Source organism: Pongo abelii, chromosome X (assembly GCF_028885655.2).
Source record: "Pongo abelii isolate AG06213 chromosome X, NHGRI_mPonAbe1-v2.0_pri, whole genome shotgun sequence".
In the NCBI taxonomy this organism is placed as follows: domain Eukaryota; kingdom Metazoa; phylum Chordata; class Mammalia; order Primates; family Hominidae; genus Pongo; species Pongo abelii.
The window spans coordinates 18,262,127-18,281,595 of NC_072008.2; the positions used below are offsets into that span (position 1 = coordinate 18,262,127).

Genomic DNA, 19,469 nt, shown 5'->3' on the forward strand with positions numbered 1-19,469 from the left:
GGAGCCATAGTCAATAACCCCTTTCCTGTTCTAGTAAAGCCATTCAAGGCAGAGCAATTAGCCCTAAGAACCCAAATGCAGAGAGAAATACAATTCATGATCTTGCTCCTTGCTGTACTCTAATGAGGGACTCAGTAATTACTAAGTTCCATTCTCCCCAGAACAAACACAACCTGAATGGATTCTTCTTTCTACCCTTCTCTCAAACACAATTGGCTTTTATTTATTCATACATACTCTACGTGTAACAAACCTCGGAGAGCACTAATCTTATTGGGGTCAAGGGCATACAGGCCATGCTTCAGATTGCCATAGACGTTACTTTGGATCAGGACATCTTTTGTGAAGAGTTTTCGAATAAGGTATCTAGCCGACATGCTTGCACAAGACTTAGTTTTTGCCAAAGTCAGTACTGAATATGGCATTCGTATATTTCTCCATGGTCTTCCAAAATAGCCTAGAAGCAAAAGAGAAAGATGTCAATTTTCATAGCAGATGTTAGATTGCATTATTTTTTAAAAGCTGAAACAGAAACGTTGATTTTTCTGAATTGTTAGATTCAAGAATTTGAGAGGTTAAAAAATTTAAGGCCTTACATTTTTATTTATTTTAAAGACAGAGTCTTGCTTTGTCTCCTAGGCTGGAATGCAGTAGCACAATCATGGCTCACTGCAGCCCCAGCCTCCCAGGGCTTGAGTAATCCTCTTAGCTTAGCCACTCAAGTAGCTGGGACTATAGGCCCACCCCACCACACCCAGCTAATTTTTTGTATCTTTTGTAGAGACAGGGTCTCACTTTGTTCCCCAGGCTGGTCTCAAACTTCCAGGTTCAAATGATCCTCCTGCCTCGGCCTCCCAAAGTGCTGGGATTACAGGTATAAGCCATCGTGCCCAGCCTAAAGCCTTACGTTTTTAGTGGATTATGAGACAGCATGAGAAATGAGGTAGAAATCACTGTGATTACACATGCTACCATGGTTCAACAGGAAGATTTAATATACTGTTACCTTTTAGGATACAAGAAGTTTTAAAATTACATTTAGTAACAAATTCTAAGTAATTTAATGCATTGTTTCCCTACTTACAAGAAGGACTTTTTCAAAAAATAAGCTCCATGATTCCTCCTGAAATACTTATAATTTTTAAAATGTAGGTTTTCTATTTAGTATTAAATTCATTTTAAATCAACACACTGCTGGTTCACTTTACATATTGTATCTTAGATCTCTTATTTGAAATGAAAAATAAGTTTTAAGACTTCATTTCTCAACTCTACAGCTTAATCATCATCATCTCTCTTCAGTCCATAGTTGATTCAAATTAACTATATTTGAAAAATATTATATTTTACATATAATAATTATTTGTTAAATATACTAGAAAAATATAATTATTATAAGTCAGTAAGTATATGCTTCATCTTAGAACATCCATCATTTAATGGGTGGCAATAAAAACTGTTGAATCACCCAGATTCAACATTTAGCAGGAGAGATTATTTAGAAACACATTTAATGGGTCCAAAGACTTAACTCTGGGAGATTTACCTAGTAATATTTATCAAGGGTCGGGAAAAAAGGTTAATACTCTTTAACCTGGTAATTCAATTTCTAAGAACCTAACCTAATAATCCAAAGTATGGAAAAATCTATCTGAATGGGCCGGTGCAGTGGCTCACACCTGTAATCCAGCAGTTTGGGAGGCTGAGGCAGGTGGATCACCTGAGGTCAGGAGTTCAAGATCAGCCTGGCCAACATGGTGAAACCCTGTCTCTACTAAAAATACAAAAAAATTAGCCGGGTATGGTGGCACACATCTGTAGTCCCAGCTAATCAGGAGGCTGAGGCAGGAGAATCACTTGAACTTGGGAGGTGGAGGTTGCAGTGAGCCGAGATTGTGCCACTGCACTCCAGCCTGGGTGACAGAGCGAGACTCCATCTCAAAAAGAAAAAAAAACTATCTGAATGAAGATGGTTTTTTTGCAGACTGATTTATAATCCCCTTCCAAAAAACCCTCAAACCAAAATGACAACAACAACAAAAAGAAACAAAGTAGGAGGCAATTAAATAAATTGGGGTGCACTTAATTAATGGAATGCTATAATCCTATTAAGAGCAATGATTATGAAGACTGTAGATTCTTGAGGAAAAATAGATACATATTATAATATTAGAGAAGGAGAGTAATTATATGGGAATCATAATGTTTCAAAATGTTCACAGGAAAAAAAAAAACTGGAGGAAAATGAAAATGCCCACAATAGTTTTTTAAAGTATTTTGATTGTGGGAGCTTTTTCCCCCTCTTAAAAATATTTTCCAATTTTTAAAATAAAATGGCATAACAGACTCCACACACACTGCAGTGACTGCTTGGCTCACAGTGGGCTTAGTCACCCTGTCCCCTCGTTATAGCTGAGTCAGGGTTAGAGATATGTGGCCCAAGTTCTCACAGTCTTGGGGCTGCTCTAGCTCCTGCCTGCCTGAGGCTCTCGCTCGGTTCTTTGCTTCTTTGAATACAGGAGGTATTCAACTGGTGACTTGTGTTGTTTAATCTATCCAGTCTGTGTCTGTAGTGTACAATCTTAACAAATACAGTAGTTAGATTACTTTTATAATGGAAGAAATAAAGCTATATCATGTCAATAATTTCATTTGAAAAGGATCCCCGGTAGTATTCTACTTAGGGTTAACATGGGAGCAGGGTACAGACAGAATAAAGTTTTGCTACTTCAGATGTCACTCATCGGTATGGGTGATGCTAAAGCCCAGCGCCCGGGGAGGATGCATTGGGAAGCACAAGTGGCAGGTGGCACAGTCACTACTGAACCACTGCCACTTGACACCCATCAAAGCAGGAGGCGCCTTCAGCAGTTTAGCAGCAGGAGCACAATGTTCTGAGAGATGAGATTCACGAATTCGTGCCAAAAATCCTACTGCGCACCTGCAATATGCCAGGCACACAGAGAACAAGAAGTGCATCTCAGCTGCAGCCCCTCCCCTTCACCACGGAGGACAGTGCCTTATCAGAACTCACACAGTCCAGTGAGTCAGCAAAGAGCTGCTTTCCATAAGAAAAATAACAGTCTTAGAACCATGTGTCTATATATTTCATTAACTCATTAATAAAAGACATTAAATTATTTCACTTTCTGATGAAATTTCTCAAACACACATAAAAGTAGAGAGAATAGTACAATGAACCCCATAAATGCATCACTCAGATTCAACATTTATCAGCAAGAGAACTTATTTAAATATAAGTTTTTAAAAAACTCACTCCATGCTTCACCAGGTTCCTCTGGATTATCAGTGGAAGGTTCTCGCATTCCTTCAGGGATAGCATTACTGTTTGGCTGCAAGTTCCCCTTTTCTCTCATTTTGGAGTTATTCATTGACTGAAACATCCAAGAACTGCCTTCACCACCATCTCTGCCCCTTTGATCATTTCTATCTGCAGATGCCGGTGCAACAGGGTTGGTACGTTTTTTATTTTTGCGAACAGTTTTCTGTTGAAACACAAAACCATATCCGTAAACAAAGTCCCACAGCAAGAAAATATGTCTGTGCTCTACCAACTATCAGGCCCCCCAGGTTGCTAGGGAAGCAACTGACTCTTTAAAAGGTGGGCTGAAGCCATAGGAATACTGTGTGTCGCAATACTATCTGGAAAGAAGGAAAGGGGTGGCTTCTTCCGCAAGCTGTCATGACCTGCTGCTCCTTGGAGGATTTTGTAGCTCTGTGTAAGGAACTAAATGAGAACTGCTGGTACAAATTAGGCGCATAATAAACACTTCACAAATAAAGCAGTGAGTTTCTTGGGGATGACCACTTTTTGTTTCTCATGTTTTGTTTGTATTCTTTTTCCCTAGTGGCGCTCAAGTCTGGCTGCCCATTTGAACGACCTTCAGGATCTTAAAAACAAATGATTGTGCTGGGCCCCACCCTAGGCGAATTCAGCCAGAATCTCTGGTGGTGGGAGTGGGGAGCTCAGGTGTTAGTAACTATTTTTAAAAGTGTCTCGTGTGAGTCTAATATGCACCCAGGGTTGACAACCACTGCTCTGGGTTAGTGCTTCTTGAACTTTAGTGTGCACACAAATCACATTGGGGACGGGGGTTGGGGAGGGTCTTGCTAAAATGCAAATTTTGACTCTGAATCAGGACCCTGCATTTTTCACAAGCTTGCCAGTGGTCCGCTGCTGCTGGGCTGTGGACCTACTCTGAGTGGCAAGGACCTGTCCCATTCCTAGTCAAGCACACAGCAGGCACTTGGCAGACACTGCTTCTCTTCTGACACCTAAGCAAATATGCAAATTACCATTTTCCAGGCAGTGTCTTAATTTTACATTCAAATTGTTTAGGGTGCAATTTTTGAAGGCTATAAAACGGAAAGTTAAAAATAAGCAGATTTGGTTTCAGGCAGATGGTGCTTGAGCTATCACTGAAATCAACCCGTTCACCAGGAAAACATACGCTCAGCTACAAATATTCTTGGCAAATTGTTTCCATAAACTTACTCTAGAGACACAGGAGCGACTAGACATGGCCAGAAGAAAAGGGAGTTGGTGGAAATTAGGAATTGTCATTAAGATACATGTTTCATCAGAAGACAACAGATATGACACTCTTCCCTAATGGCCCGGTTGTGGTAAAACAAACAAAAATCTCTAATGTACTTTGAAGATAGACTGGAGGAAAGAGAAACTAGATTTCTGTTACCACATAACTATACGGAGTGTAAAATATCTGTAATCGTTTAACGTCATGACATGCGTTTATTTCACAAGTTCCATCATCACTAAAAGTGAACAAGTAATGAAGTGCCTGCATTTTCCCCTGCACCTCCTCAGCTACCACTGAAACAGCCAAGGAGCACACAGCTGGCTCATTTTTGTGTTGCTCGGTGAGATACTGAAAAAGATTTGCCAAATATCTTTGTAGCTGAAACTGTTTTCCTAGTATTATCCTTGGCTTCAAATATACTAATTATAGCACTTTATTTTATTTATCTTTAGGATATTTTTATAGAGCATAAATATCAAAAAAGTAAAATAAACGTGCAGTGTGCTTTTGAAAGAACATCCCATGCCCCCTAAGTTAAGTTAATGAGAATTTTAGCACATGGCCCAAAGAGCCTGTGCCTCATGCTATCAGTTCTGAAACTGTACACAGTACAAACTCAGGTAACAGTTACCATATTTAGATGAAAAATAACTTACTGGAGTACTCTTGCCTTCAGAACATAAACAGTAGATCATAGAATTGATACCAGAAATACAGTCCCGCCAGTCTTTTCCATGTTCATGCAAATCACAGGTGGGAAAAGTTGTTGCCAGATATTCTGCAAACAGCAGAAAGTATTCACGAAAATTAGAAAAAAATTAACAAACTAATGAAAAATTTTTTTCTTTAAACACTGACTTTTAGATGGTTCCATTGTGTAATGGTGAGCACTCTGGTGACTTTTTCTCTTTCTACTTCTCATCCTTTTCTCTTATTCTTTCTGAGAGTTTAGAAATTCCACCCAATGAGGATGCTTTGCTGAATTATTTCCCCTACCATGAGATCCCCTAAAATACTGACATAGGAAGCTAATATTGAGCTCTTGGTGCTCAAAAAAAAAAAAAAGTGTGTAGGCCAGGCACAGTGGCTCATGTCTGTAACCCCAGTGTTTTGGGAGGTCGAGGCAGGAGGATCGCTTGAGATCAGGAGTTTGAGAACAGCTTGGGCAGCAAAGTGAGACCCCATTTCTATAAAAAATACAAAACTTAGCTGGGTATGGTGGCATGCACCTGTGGGCCTAGCTACTCAGGAGGCTGGGCAGGAAGGATTGCTTGAGCCCAGGAGTTCGAGGCTGCACCGAGCTATGATCAAACCACTGCACTCCAGCCTGGGCGACAGAGCAAGACCATGTGTCTGAAAAAAAAATTTTAAGTGTGTAACCAAATGTTGACTATTTCAGGGTGCTCAGACCATTTAATAACCCAATGGATAAATCAGAACTAAAAGGAAACATATCAAGAGAAAATAGTGTTACTGCAAACATGATTACACCAGGGGCTCACTCATCCTGTCTATCTTCCCCAGCTCTTCCCTCTGCCTAGAACATCCTCCTGTTCCCTCTGCCTACTGAAGGAGTCCTTCAGAATCCAGCTCAAACATCCTGTCCTTAGCTAAGCCTTCCTCAACTCCCTCAAAGCAGCTGCTCTGAGCTTCCCCAACACTACCACACTGGACTGGGATGTATCTGTTTCCATCAATATGTCCCTTTCTAGACTATGAGCTCCTCATAGGCAGAAACACTTATTCATTGTGGTATCCTTAGTACCCATGAGTTCTAGGATCTCAATAGACATGTCTGGAAGGCAGGAAGGCAGGAGGCTAAAAAGGACTAATCATAAAATTCTATTTCTGTGTTGCTAGTCACCAGCACTGACAAGTCTTTTATTGCCCCCCGCACCTCCCCCCCACCACCACCTTTTGGCAGAGGAAGCTTTTTCCTTTTTTTTTTTTTTTTTTTTTTTTTTTGTAGCAAGTTTCAGGGCTAAAGAATTGACTTAGTACTAACCATAAACAACTATAATAGATGAGGCTTGTCTTATTCAACCATTCAAGTCAATGGACAAGTTTTATTCTTTGGAAATTTTTACCAATTATATATTATTAAGTTGTAAAATCAGGGTCAGACAGGTGAAAAAATGAATAGTTTTAAGATTTACACAGACTTATTGTTATTCCTTCAACTGCCAATAACATTCATTATATGACCAAATGATGATTAAAAATAAGATTCCATTATCACTTTACGTACACATACCTCTCAATGCAGCCATTTTGTTTGGGTCGAGGGATTGGCTGTCTTTCAAATGGATATCCACTGAGCTGCTAATCAGGATTTCCTTGGAGAACAAAATATGAACCAAGTAGCAGGCTGCTTGCTTAGGTTTGGCCATATTTCGTACGGCCAGCAAATGAGTTTTAAGTACTCTGACATTTCTTTTTGGATCACCAAGATAGCCTTTAAAAATAAAGAGAAAAAGGAACATCCTTGGTTTTGTCATGCAAGGGTACCCTCAAAGTACACAAGAGAATTACACTGATTTCTTTCTTCTTTTTCTTCAAATAAGGCAAATGCAGATAAACTGATTTCTAATTCATGAATTTCTACTTGGGTGAATTTTTTTTCTATGCTTCTCTTCCTCTTCCTTAAATGGGTCTCTTTGACACCATCTGCCAAACTGTCAACATTCTTCACTTCTACTGGTCTTGAGCTTGCTGTATTGAACTACTCTGTTCATTAGCTTGAACACATGTCATTGTTAGGCTGCAGGTGCATATGTAAACATGTTGCCCTGAGTTCCCACTGCTCCATTTCATGCTCTAAAAGTACACTCAGAGCCATTCTACTCGGCAAGTAGATGTTCCCTGAAGACAATGTTGAAAGCGTTGGTGGGGACATTAAGAAAATTTTCAAATAGCTAGCATTTATCAGTAGTTCCTGTATATCAGGCATGTGCTAAATATTTTACATCTATGCACTAGCTCAGTTTCATCATTCTAACAACTCTCTCATTACTCCCACCCCGTTATTCCCACCCCATTATTTCCAAATGAGGAGACTGAGGCCCAAAGGAGATAAGTTATTTGAAAAGGTCACACTGCTAGTTACAGAACCAGTTTTAAAATCTGTCTGTTTATGAGTTAACTGCTCTAAACCATGAATCTTCTACTAATATCTTCCATTCTTTTTCCTATTTATTTTTTTAAAAGACAAAATTGAAATCATACTTTAAGTATAGTTTAAATCCTGCTTTTTCAGTTAACATTATATTTTGAGCATTTCTCTGTTTTCATCTTTTTTTTTTTTTAATCTGCATTCCTGTCATCATGATTTTCCTGACAAGTGACATTTATGTTGTACTTACATCCCAGGCATTGTGTTAAGAGCTTTAAATGCATTGTCCAATTTGATCCTCACAATTCTATGAAGTAGACACTATTATTTTTGTCACTTCACAACTGAAGAAACTAGTATTTAGGTTAGGAAAGTGGCTGAAGGTCATAAGGTTAGTAAGAGCTGGGATTTGAAATCAAGCAGGCAGACATGAGAGCTCATGCCCTCAACCATTAGGCTTTACTGCCTCACATGCTGTGGATACACCAGAAGTCAAGTGATTAATTCCCTATCATCATTTATTTTTGTTTGTTTGCTTCCAATTTTTCCCAATGATTCTGTAAAGGACATTCTTGTACCAAAATTTTAATGTAATTTTTTATTATACTTTCAGATAAAGTGAGATTACAGTCAACTGCCATAAAATGTTTTTATGGATTTTTCTACAAACTATCTTTCAGAAAGTCTGTACCAATGTATACTTCTAACAATGTATCAGACTGCCCATTTCAGTACAGAGAATCAACTTTTGTTTCTGTTGTTTTTTTTTTTTTTTTGGCTGGAGTACAGTGGCATGATCATGGCTCACTATGGCCTCAAACTTCCAGGCTGCTCAAGTGATCCTCCCACCTCAGCCTCCCAAGTAGCTGGGATTACAGGCACATGCCACCACGCCTGGCTAATTTTTTGTATTTTTTGTAGAGATGGGGTTTTGCTATGTTGCCCATGCTGGTCTCAAACTCTTGGGCTCAAGCGATTTTCCCACCTCGGCCTCCCAGATTGCTGGGATTAACAAGCCTGAGCCACCATGCCCAGCCGAGACCACAATTTTTGAAATTTCTTCTAGTTTGAGTAACAAAATAATTTAAAGGAATAAGCTCTCCTCTAGGAAGGGAGTCAACAAACTGCAGTCCACTGGCCCATCCCCCCACCGATGTGTGTGAAAGGTGTGCTGGCCATGGCCACGCCTATTCATTCATCTATGGGCTGAGGCTGCTCTTATCTTACAACAGCAAAGGTGGGTATTTGTGACAGACAATACTATCTAGCCCTTCACAGAAAAGGTTTCCTGATCCCTGTTCTAGGATATTAATAAGAGATAAGCTGCTTAGAAGTTGAGACAAAAATGAACTGACTATAAAATATTTGGAAGGCTTACCCTTAGAAGCCACAGAGCTTAGGGTCCCCTCATCTCTGCCACTGTGGCTTGGCAGGCAGTACAGTGGACTGGTAAGAAACATGAGCTTTAGGCCAGTTACGGTGGCTCATGCCTGTAATCCTAGCACTTTGGGAGGCCGAGGCAGATGGATCACTTGAGGCTAGGAGTTTGAGAACAGCCTGGCCAAAATGGCCAAACCTCATCTCTACTAAAAATACAAAAACTAGCTGGGCGTGGTGGTGTGTGCTTGTAATTCCAGCTACTTGGGAGGCTAAGGCAGAAGAATCGCTTGAACCTGGGAGGTGGAGGTTGCAGTGAGCCAAGATCATGCCACTGCACTCCAGCCTGGGCAATAAAGCAAGACTCCACTTCGAAAAGAAAAAAGACACATGAGTTTTAAAGTCAGAGAAAGCTGGGGCAGAGCTCAAGTCCTACTCACCAGCTCTGTGACCTTGGGGATGTGGATAATAAAAGTGCCAACACCATGGAGTCATTATGGGTATAAGTGGAGAAGAGGCATGTTAATTGTTTAGCACAGTGCCTTGCACGTAATATGCACTCAATAAACGTTAGTCATGGTTCTGAATATCACCTAAAACCTGTCCTCAAAATAGGAAACACACAGCTTTCACTGTCTTGCATCAAGGAAGTGGAAGAATGTAGCTCAAATAGTGCCACTTATAATGTGTGTTATTTCAAACTCACCATACTTGGGAGGGATACAGACAGATGATGAGGAAGAATCCTGGCCACTGTCACTGTCTAATAAAGTTGAGTGATTCATTGTGTTGAGGCTGTTTTCCGTGTTGGTGTCTACTTTTACCAAAACATTCAGAGGTAACAGTGCTGAAAGAAAAGAACTCTCAACTGACAATTCTATATCCAGCAAAACTGTTTTTCAGGTACAGAAAGGAAATACACTCTCAGACAAAAGAAAACTAAAAAGATTTGTTGCCAGCAGACCTACTCTTTTTTTTTCTTTCTTTCTTTCTTTTTTTAGACTATGTTGCCCAGGCTGGAGTGCAATGGCATGATCTTGGCTTACTATAACCTCTGCCCACTGGGTTCAAGCAATTCTCATGCCTTAGCCTTCCGAGTAGCTGGAATTACAGGCAGCCACCACCATAACTGGCTAATTTTTGTATTTTTAATAGACATGGGGTTTCGCCATGTTGGCCAGGCTGGTCTTGAACTCCTGACCTCAAGTGATCTGCCTGCCTCAGCCTCCCAAAATGCTGGAGACCTACTCTTAAAGAATGGCTAAAAGAAGATCTTCAAACAGAAAGGTTATGATGATAGAAGGAACAGTGGCACATCAGAAAGGAAGAAAAAATAGAAAGATACATGTGGAGAAATGGAACAGCCACACTGGAAAACAATTACTACATTTGTAATTACAATTACTATCATTGTAATTATTATTATTATTTAAAATGTAGTAATTAATTGCAGGGTTTTTTTAGGGTTAAGCACCTAAGAGTGAAATTGCTGGAAATCACTCTTAGGTATTTATCCCAGAGAAATAAGAGCTCATGTTGACATGAAAACCTTCACATGAGTATCCTCAGCAGCTTTATTTGTGATAGCCAAAACCTGAAAACAATCCAAGTGTCCTTCAATAGGTGAATGGTTAAAGAAACTGTGGTAAATCCATACCACAGAATACTATTCAGCAATAAAAATGAAGAAGAGAAAGAGCAGAAAGAAAGGCAATACAAAACCATCATGAGTTCTCTAAATCATATGGCATGACTGAAACAAAAATGAAAACACCATCTGATACCTATAACAATGATATTTAAAGGTGGGGAGAAAAAAGAAACCTAAGTGGAATTAAAGTTTCAACACTTCATTCCAAGTGGTAAAATGCTGATTCCAACAGGCAGTGATAAGTCACATACGTATACAGTAACACTCAGAGCAACCACTAGGAAAACTGCACAAATCAATATACTCAAAAACAAACAAATCAAGATGGAATACTTAAAATATTCAAGTAACTCACAGGAAGGCAAGAAAAAGAAAAGGAGAAACAGAAACAGAAGATAAACAGAAAAATAATAAAATGGAAGACTTAAACCCTGTATCAATAATTATGTTAAATGTAAATGATCTAAACATACCAATTAAGTGGCAGCAATTGACCAAGTAGATAAAAAACAAGACCCTCGATTGCCAGGTAGTGTAAATGAAAAGAAAAACAAGACTCAACTATATGCTCTTTATTAGAAACTCTACAAATTCAATAACACAAGTAGGTTAAAAGTAAAAGAATGAAAAATATATACCATGTGATATGGTTTGGATTTGTATCCCTGCCTAAACTTCATGTCAAATTGGAGGAGGGGCCTGGTGGGAGGTGACTGGATAATGTGCGCAGATTTCCCCCTTGCTGGTCTCATGAGAGTGAGTGAGTTCTCATGAGATCTGATGGTTTAAAAGTGTGTGGCACTTCCCCCTTTGGTCTCTCCTGCCACCATGTGAAGAAGGTGCTTGCTTCCCCTTCACCTTCTGCCATGACTTTAAGTTTCCTGAGATCTCCCAGTCATGCTTCCTGTTAAGGCTGTGGAACTCTGAGTCAATTAAAAACATCTTTTCTTCATAAATTTCTCAGTCTCAGGTACTTCTTTATAGCAGTATGAAAGTGGACTAATGCACCATGCAAATATTAATCCAAAAAAAAAGAAAGCAGAGTGGCTATATTGATATCAGATAAAATAAACAGACTTCAGAGCAAAGAAAGTTACCAGAGACAAATAAGAACACTACCTAACAATAAAAGGGTTAACCCCCAGGAAAATATAATGATCCTCAATATGTTCACACCAATCAAAAGTGTCTTAAAATATATAAAGCAAAAACTGAAAGAGTAGAAAGGCAAAATAGACAAATCCACAATTATATTGAGGACCTCAACACCCACCTCACAGCAACTGACAGAACAACCTTACAGAGGCCAGGCACGGGGGGCTCATGCCTGTAATCCCAGCACTTTGGGAGGCTGAGATGGGCAGATCATCTGGAGGTCAGGAGTTAGAGACCAGCCTGGCCAACATGGTGAAATTACAAAAATTTTCACAACATGGTGAAAATACAAAAATTAGCCAGGTGTGGTAGCACACGCCTATAGTTCCAGCTACTCAGGAGGCTGAGGCGCGAGAATCACTTGAACCCAGGAGGCAGGGGTTGCAGTGAGCCAAGATCATGCCACTGCACTCCAGCCTGGGTTACACAGCGAGACTCTGTCTCAAAAAAAGAAAAAAAAAAAAGAACAATTAGACAGAACATCAGCAAGGACAGAGAAGACCTGAGTAACACACAACCAACCAACAGGATTTTCATTATAGAACATTCCATCTAATAAAAGCAAAATACACATTTTTTTTTTCAAATGCCTATGGACCATTCACCAAGACAGACCACATCCTGAGCCAAAGGAAAAAAACCTCAATAAATATAAAAGAATTGAAATCATATAGAGTATATTTTCTGACCACAGTGGAACCAAACTAGAAATCAATAACAGACAAGAGAAAAATCTATAAACACTTGGAAATTAAACAGCAAACTCCTAAATAATCCACATGTCAAAAAGAAGTCTCCAAGGAAATTTTAAAATACACAGGACACAGTTTGGGAGCTAGATGGCTAAATAGAAGCCTCCACCGATTGTTCTCAAGAACACCAAATTTAACAACTATCTACACAAAAAAGCACCTTAATAAGAAATCCAAAATCAGCTTACGTCCCAGCTCGGCCACAGTGGGGTAGGGTACAAAGTGGGCTCTTGGGGTCCCTGATTGTAGGCCTTGGCTCTTAGATGGCATTTCTGGGCCTGCCCTGGGCCAGAGGGGAGCCCACTGCCCTGAAGAGTGAGTCCCAGGCCTGGCAGCATTCACCGTAAGCTGAGTGAACAGCAGCGGTGGCCTGGCGGTACCCCTTGTGGGCCTGTGACAGTGGTGGCCACAAGGAGAGACTTCTCTGCTTGTAGAAATGGGAGGGAAGAGTGGGAAGGACTTTGTCTTGTGGCTTGGGTGCCAGCTCAGCAGAATAGAGCACCAGGTAGATTCCTGAGGTCTCCAGCTCCAGGCCCTGGTTTCTGATTGGCATCTCTGGACCTGCCCAGGGCTAGGGGTAACTCACCGCCCTGAAGGGAAGGACACAAGCCTGGCTGGCTTCACCACCTACTGATTGTAGAGGCTGAGGGCCTTGAGCAAACACACGTTGTAGCCAGGTAGCGGTTACAGTGAGCCTTGGGCAAGACTCAGGGCTCTGCTGGCTTCAGGTCTGACCCAGCACAGTCCCAGTGGTGGTGGCCACAGGGGTGTTTGTGTCGCCCCTCCCCCAGCTCCAGGCAGTTCACCATAGAGAGAGACTCCTTTGTTTGAGAGAACGTAAGGGAAGAGGCCAGGCGCAGTGGCTCATTCCTGTAATCCCAGCACTTTGGGAGGCTGAGGCAGGCAGATCACCTGAGGTCAGGAGTTTGAGACCAGCCTGGCCAACATGATGAAACCCCACCTCTACTAAAAATACAAAAATTAGCCGGGCATGGTGATGCACACCTGTAATCTCAGCTACTTGGGAGGCTGAGGCAGGAGAATCGCTTGAGCCCGGGAGGTGGAGATTGCAGTGAGCTGAGATCACACCACTGCACTCCAGCCTGGGCAACAGAGTGAGGCTCCGTCTCAAAAAAAGAACAAGAGTCTCTGCCTGGTAATCCAGATAATTCTTCTGGATCTTAACCAAGATCACCAAGGCGGCACCTCTACAAGTCTTCAAGAGCCACTGCATTACTGGGCTTGGGGTGTCCCCTGATGCAGATATGGCTTCAGTGACCAAAAACTTAGATCACAACACCCAAGTCCCTTCGAATACCTGGAAAGCCTTCCAAGAAGGATGGCACAAGTAAGCCCAGACAGCAAAGACAACAATAAATATCTAACTCTTCAATGCCCAGACAGACGAACATCCACAAGCATCAACTCCATCCAGGAAAAAATGACCTTGCCAAACGAATGAAATAAGGCACCAGGGACCAATCCCAGAGAAACAGAGATATCTGACCTTTCCAACACAGATTTCAAAATAGCTCTTTTGAGGAAACTCAAAGAAATTCAAGATAACACAAAGAAGGAATTCATAATTCTATCAGATAAATTTAACAAAGAGATTGAAATAAAAAGTATCAAGCAGAAATTCTGGAGTTGAAAAATGCGGTTGACATACTGAAAATTGCATCAGGGTCTCTTAATAGCAGAACTGATCAAGCAGAAGAAAGAATTAGTAAGCTTGAAGACAGGCTATTTGAAAATACAAAAAAGACAAAAGAAAAAAGAATGAAGCATGTCTACAAGATCCAGAAAACAGCCTCAAAAAGGCAAATCTAAGAGTTACTGGCCTTAAAGAGGACATCGAGATAAAGATGGGGTAGAAAGCTTATTCAAAAAGATTGGCTGGGCGCAGTGGCTCATGCCTGCAATCCCAACAGTTTGGGAGGCCAAGGCAGGCAGACTGCCTGAGCTCAGGAGTTCAAGACCAGCCTGAGCAACGTGACGAACCCCCATTTCTACTAAAAATACAAAAAATTAGCCTGGCATGGTGGTGCGTGCCTGTAATCCCAGCTACTTAGGAGGCTGAGGCACGAGAATCACTTGAACCAGGGAGGTGGAGGTTGCAGTGAGCTGAGATCACGCCACCGCACTCCAGCCTAGGTGACAGAGCAAGACTCTGTCTCAATAATAATAATAATAATAATAATAATAACAACAGACAACTTTCCAAACTTAGAGAAAGAATATCCAAGTACAAGGTTATAGAACACCAAGCAGATTTCACCCAAAGAAGACTACCTCAAGACATTTAATAATCAAACTCTCAAAGGGCAAGGATTACAAAAGGATCCTAAAAGCAGTAAGAGAAAAGAAACAAACAACATACAAAGACCTCCAATACAATGGGCAGCAGACTTTTCAGTGGAAATCTTACAGGCCAGGAGAGAGTTCCATGACATATTTAAAGTGCTGAAGGAAAAAAATTTTATCCTAGAATAGTATATCTGGTGAAAATATCCTTCAAACATGAAGGAGAAATAAAGACTTTCCCAGACAAACAAAAGCTGACAGATTTCATCAACACCAGATCTATGCTATAAGAAATGCTAAAGAGAGTTCTTCAATCTGAAAGAAAAAGACATTAATTACCAATAATAAACAATCTGAAGGTATAAAACTTACTGGTAATAACAACACACAGAGTATTATAACACTGTAATTGTGCTGTGTAAAATACTCTTAAGTAGAAAGACTAAATGATGACCCAATCAAAAATAATAACTACAACAACTTTTCAAGACACAGACAGTACAGGCCGGGTGCAGTGGTTGACACCTGTAATCCCAGCATTTTGGGAGGCTGAGGCAGGCAGATCATCTGAGGTCAGGAGTTTGAGACCAGCCTGGCCAACATGGTGAAATCCCAACTCTATTAAAAATATAAAAAGTAGCCAGGTGTGGTGGTGGGTGCCAGTAATCCCTGCTACTCAGGAGGCTGGGGCAGGAGAATTGCTTGAACCCGGGAGGCAGAGGTTGCAGTGAGCCGAGATCGCGCCATTGCACTCCAACCTGGGTGAAAAGAGGGAAACTCTGTCAGAAAAAAAAAAAAAAAAGACATAGACAGTGCAATAAGACATAAAGAGAAAACAAAAAGTTAAAAGGGGAAATTAAGTTAAAGTGTAGAGTTTTCATTAGTTTTCTTTTTGCTTGTTGGTTGGTTTGTGCAATCAGTGTTAAGTTGTCATTAGTTTACAATAATGGGTTATAAGACAGTATTTGCAAACCTCATGGTAACCTCAAAGCAAACAACATACAATGGGGCTGGGCATGGTGGTTTATGCCTATAATTCCAGCACTTTGGGAGGCCGAGGTGGGAGGATCACTTGAGCCTAGGAGTTCAAGAAAAGTTCAGCCTGGGAAACATGGCGAAACCCTATCACTACAAAAAATACAAAAAGTTATCCGGGTATGGGGCACGTGCCTGTAGTCCAAGCTACTTTGGAGGCTGAGGTGGGAAGATCGCTTGAGCCTAGGAAGTCAAGGGTACAGTGAGCCAAGATCGTACCACTGCACTCCTGCCTGGGCAACAGATCAAGACCCTGTCTGGAAAAAAAAAAAAAAAAAAAGATACAATGGGCACACAAAAAATAAAACAAGAAATTAAATCATGCCACCAGAAAAAATTACCTTCACTAAAAGGAAGACAGGAAGGAAGGAAAGAAGGGAGGAAGAGAAGACCAAAAAACAACCAGAGAACAAATAACAAAATGGCAGGAAAAAGTCCCAACTTACCAATAAAAAAAATTGAATGTAAGTGGACTAAACTCTCCAATCAAAAGATAGAGTGGCTGAATGGATAAAAAAGCAAGAAACAATGATCTGTTGTGTACAAGAAGCACATTTCACCTGTAAAGATACGCTGAAAATAAAGGGATGGAAAAAGATATTCCATGCCAATGGAAACCAAAAAAGAGTAGGAGTAGCTGTACTTATATCAAACAAAATAGATTTCAAGACAAAAAACTGTAAGAAGAGACAAAGGAAACCATTACATAATGATTAAGGGGTCAATTCAGCAAAAGGATATAACAATTGTAAATCTCTATGCACCCAACACTGGTGCACCCACATATATAAAGCAAATGTTATTAGAGCTAAAGAGAGAGATAGGCCACAATACTAATAGACAGAGACTTCAACACCTCACTTTCATCATTGGACAGATCATTCAGACAGAATATTAACAAAGAAAGATCAGATTTAATCTGTACTGTAGACCAAATGGATCTAATAGATATAAACATTTCACAGATATATTAAATGTATATTCTGCAGCTGTTCTGCAAATACCTATTAATATTTCTTCTCAGCACATGAATCATTCTCAAGGATTGACCATATGTTAAGTCACAAAGTAAGTCTGAAAATATTCAAAAGAATTGAAAATTACTCAATTTCAAGCATCTTCTCTGACTACAATGGAATAAAGCCAGAAATCAGTAATGAGGAATTTGGGAAACTATACATGAAAATTAAATAATATGTTCTTAAATGATCAGTGGGCAATGGTAAATGAATGGTCAATGAAGAAATTAAGAGGGAAATTGAAAAAAAAAAGTCTTGAAACAAATGGTAATGGAAACACAACATACCAAAACCTATGGGATAGAGCAAAAGCAGTAGTAAGAGAGAAATTTATAGCTATAAGTGCCTACACCAAAAAAGAAGAAAAACTTCAAATAAATAACCTAATGATGTATCTTAAAGAACTAGGGAAGGAAGAGCAAACCATACCCAGAATTAGTAGAAGAAAATAATAATAAAGATCAGAGCAGAAGCAAAAGAATTTAAAATGAAGAAAACAATACAAAAGATGAAATGAAAGAAAAGGTTGCTTTTCTGAAAAGACAGATAAAATTGGCAAACCTTTAAGCCAGACTAACTAAGAAAAAGAGACAGTGATGATGAGCATTTTTTCATGTGTCTGTTGGTTGTGCACATGTACCCTAGAACTTAAAGTATAATAAAAAAAAGAAAAAGAAAAAGAGACAAAATCCAAATAAATAAAACCAGAGATTAAAAAGGAGACATTACAACTGATACCGCAGAAATTCAAAGGGATCATTAGTGGCTACCATGAGCAACTGCATGCCAACAAACTGGAAAATCTAGAGGAAATGTATAAATTCCTAGACACATAACACCTACAAAGTTTTAACCGTGAAGGAATCCAAAACCTGAACAGATAAATAACAAGTAGTGAGATTGAAGCCATAATAGAATTCTCCCAGTAAAGAAAAGCTCAAGACCCAGTGGCTTCACTCCTGAATTCTACCAAATATTTAAAGAATTAATACCAATCCTACTCAAACTATTCCCAAAAATAGAGGAGGAAGGAATACTTCAAAATTCATTATACAAGGTCAGTATTACCCTGATACCAAAGCTATACAAAGATACATGAAAAAAAGAAAACCACAGGCCAATATATCTGATAAATACTGATGCAAAAACCCTCAACAAAATACTAGGAAATAGAATTCAACAATACATTAAAAAGATCAGCCGGGTGCAGTGGCTCACACCTGTAATCCCAGCACTTTGGGAGGCCGAGGCGGGTGGATTACGAGGTCAGGAGTTCGAGACCAGCCTGGCCAGCATGGTGAAACCCCGTCTCTACTAAAAATACAGAAAATTGGCCAGGCATGGTGGCGCACGCCTGTAGTCCCAGCTACTCAGCTGGCTGAGGTAGAATCACCTGAACCCGGCAGGCAGAGGTTGCAGTGGGCCAAGATTGTGCCACTGCACTCCAGCCTGGGCGACAGAAAGAGACTCCATCTCAAAAAAAAAAAAAAAAAAATCATTCATGGACGGCCATGGGGTCTCATGCCTGCAATCCTAGTACTTTGGGAGGCCAAGGCGGGAAGACTGCTTGAGCCCAGGAGATTGAGACCAGCCTGGGCAATACAACAAGACTTTGTCTCTACAAAAAAAATTTAAAAATTAGCCAGGCATGGTTGTCCATCCCTGTAGTCCCAGCTACTTGGGAGGCTGAGTTGGGAGGATCATTTGAGCCTGAGGGGGTCGAGGCAGCAGTGAGCCATGATCATGCCACTGCACTACAGTCTGGGTGACAGAGACTGTCTCAAAACGATCATTCATCATGACCAAGTGGGATTTATCCCAGGGATTCAAGTATGGTTCAACATACACAAATCAATCAATGTGATACGTCATATGAACAGAATTGAAGGACAAAAATTGTATGATCATTTCAATTAAGTAACTCTCAAAATGTAAGCATAAAAAAAGCAAACATTACTATAAGACAAGAATAGATATTTCAAAGAAGAGGATATGCAGATAGAAAATTAGCACACGAAGAGCCATACATCATTTCAAAAGGCCAATGCATATTAAACCCTCAACGAAATATTACCATATACCTATCAGAATGGCTAAGTGGTGGGCAGATCATGAGGTCAGGAGATCGAGACCATCCTGGCTAACATGGTGAAACCCCGTCTCTACTAAAAAAATACAAAAAAATTAGCTGAGCATGGTGGCACATGCCTGTAGTCCCAGCTACTCAGGAGGCTGAGGCAGGAAAATCGCTTGAACCCAGGAGACAGAGGTTGCAGTGAGCCGAGATCACACCACTGCACTCCAGCCTGGGTGACAGACCAAGACTCCATCTCAAAAAAAAAAAAAAAAAAAGCGAACATACCAAATGCTGGTAAGAATGCAGAGAAACTGAATCACTCATACACTGCTGATGGGAATGTAAAATGGCACAGCCACTCTGGAAATAGTTGACGGTTTCTTATAAAACTATACATGCAATTAATATACCACCCAGCAGTTAAT

At 40.2% G+C, this 19,469-nt stretch overlaps 1 protein-coding gene across 1 annotated transcript in view; it reads right to left on the minus strand.

Moving 5' to 3' along the window:
- Nucleotides 1-227: 227 nt before the first annotated feature.
- The window catches only part of BEND2 (BEN domain containing 2), a 50,685-nt gene continuing 31,443 nt past the window's right edge, over nt 228-19,469 (minus strand). Inside the window, exons 7-11 of the mRNA XM_009234629.3 lie at nt 9,758-9,898; nt 6,817-7,017; nt 5,219-5,340; nt 3,278-3,506; nt 228-457 (exon numbers count right to left, since the gene is read on the minus strand). Of these exons, the coding sequence (XP_009232904.2) occupies nt 228-457; nt 3,278-3,506; nt 5,219-5,340; nt 6,817-7,017; nt 9,758-9,898 (923 nt within the window). The remainder of the gene's footprint in view (nt 458-3,277; nt 3,507-5,218; nt 5,341-6,816; nt 7,018-9,757; nt 9,899-19,469) is intronic.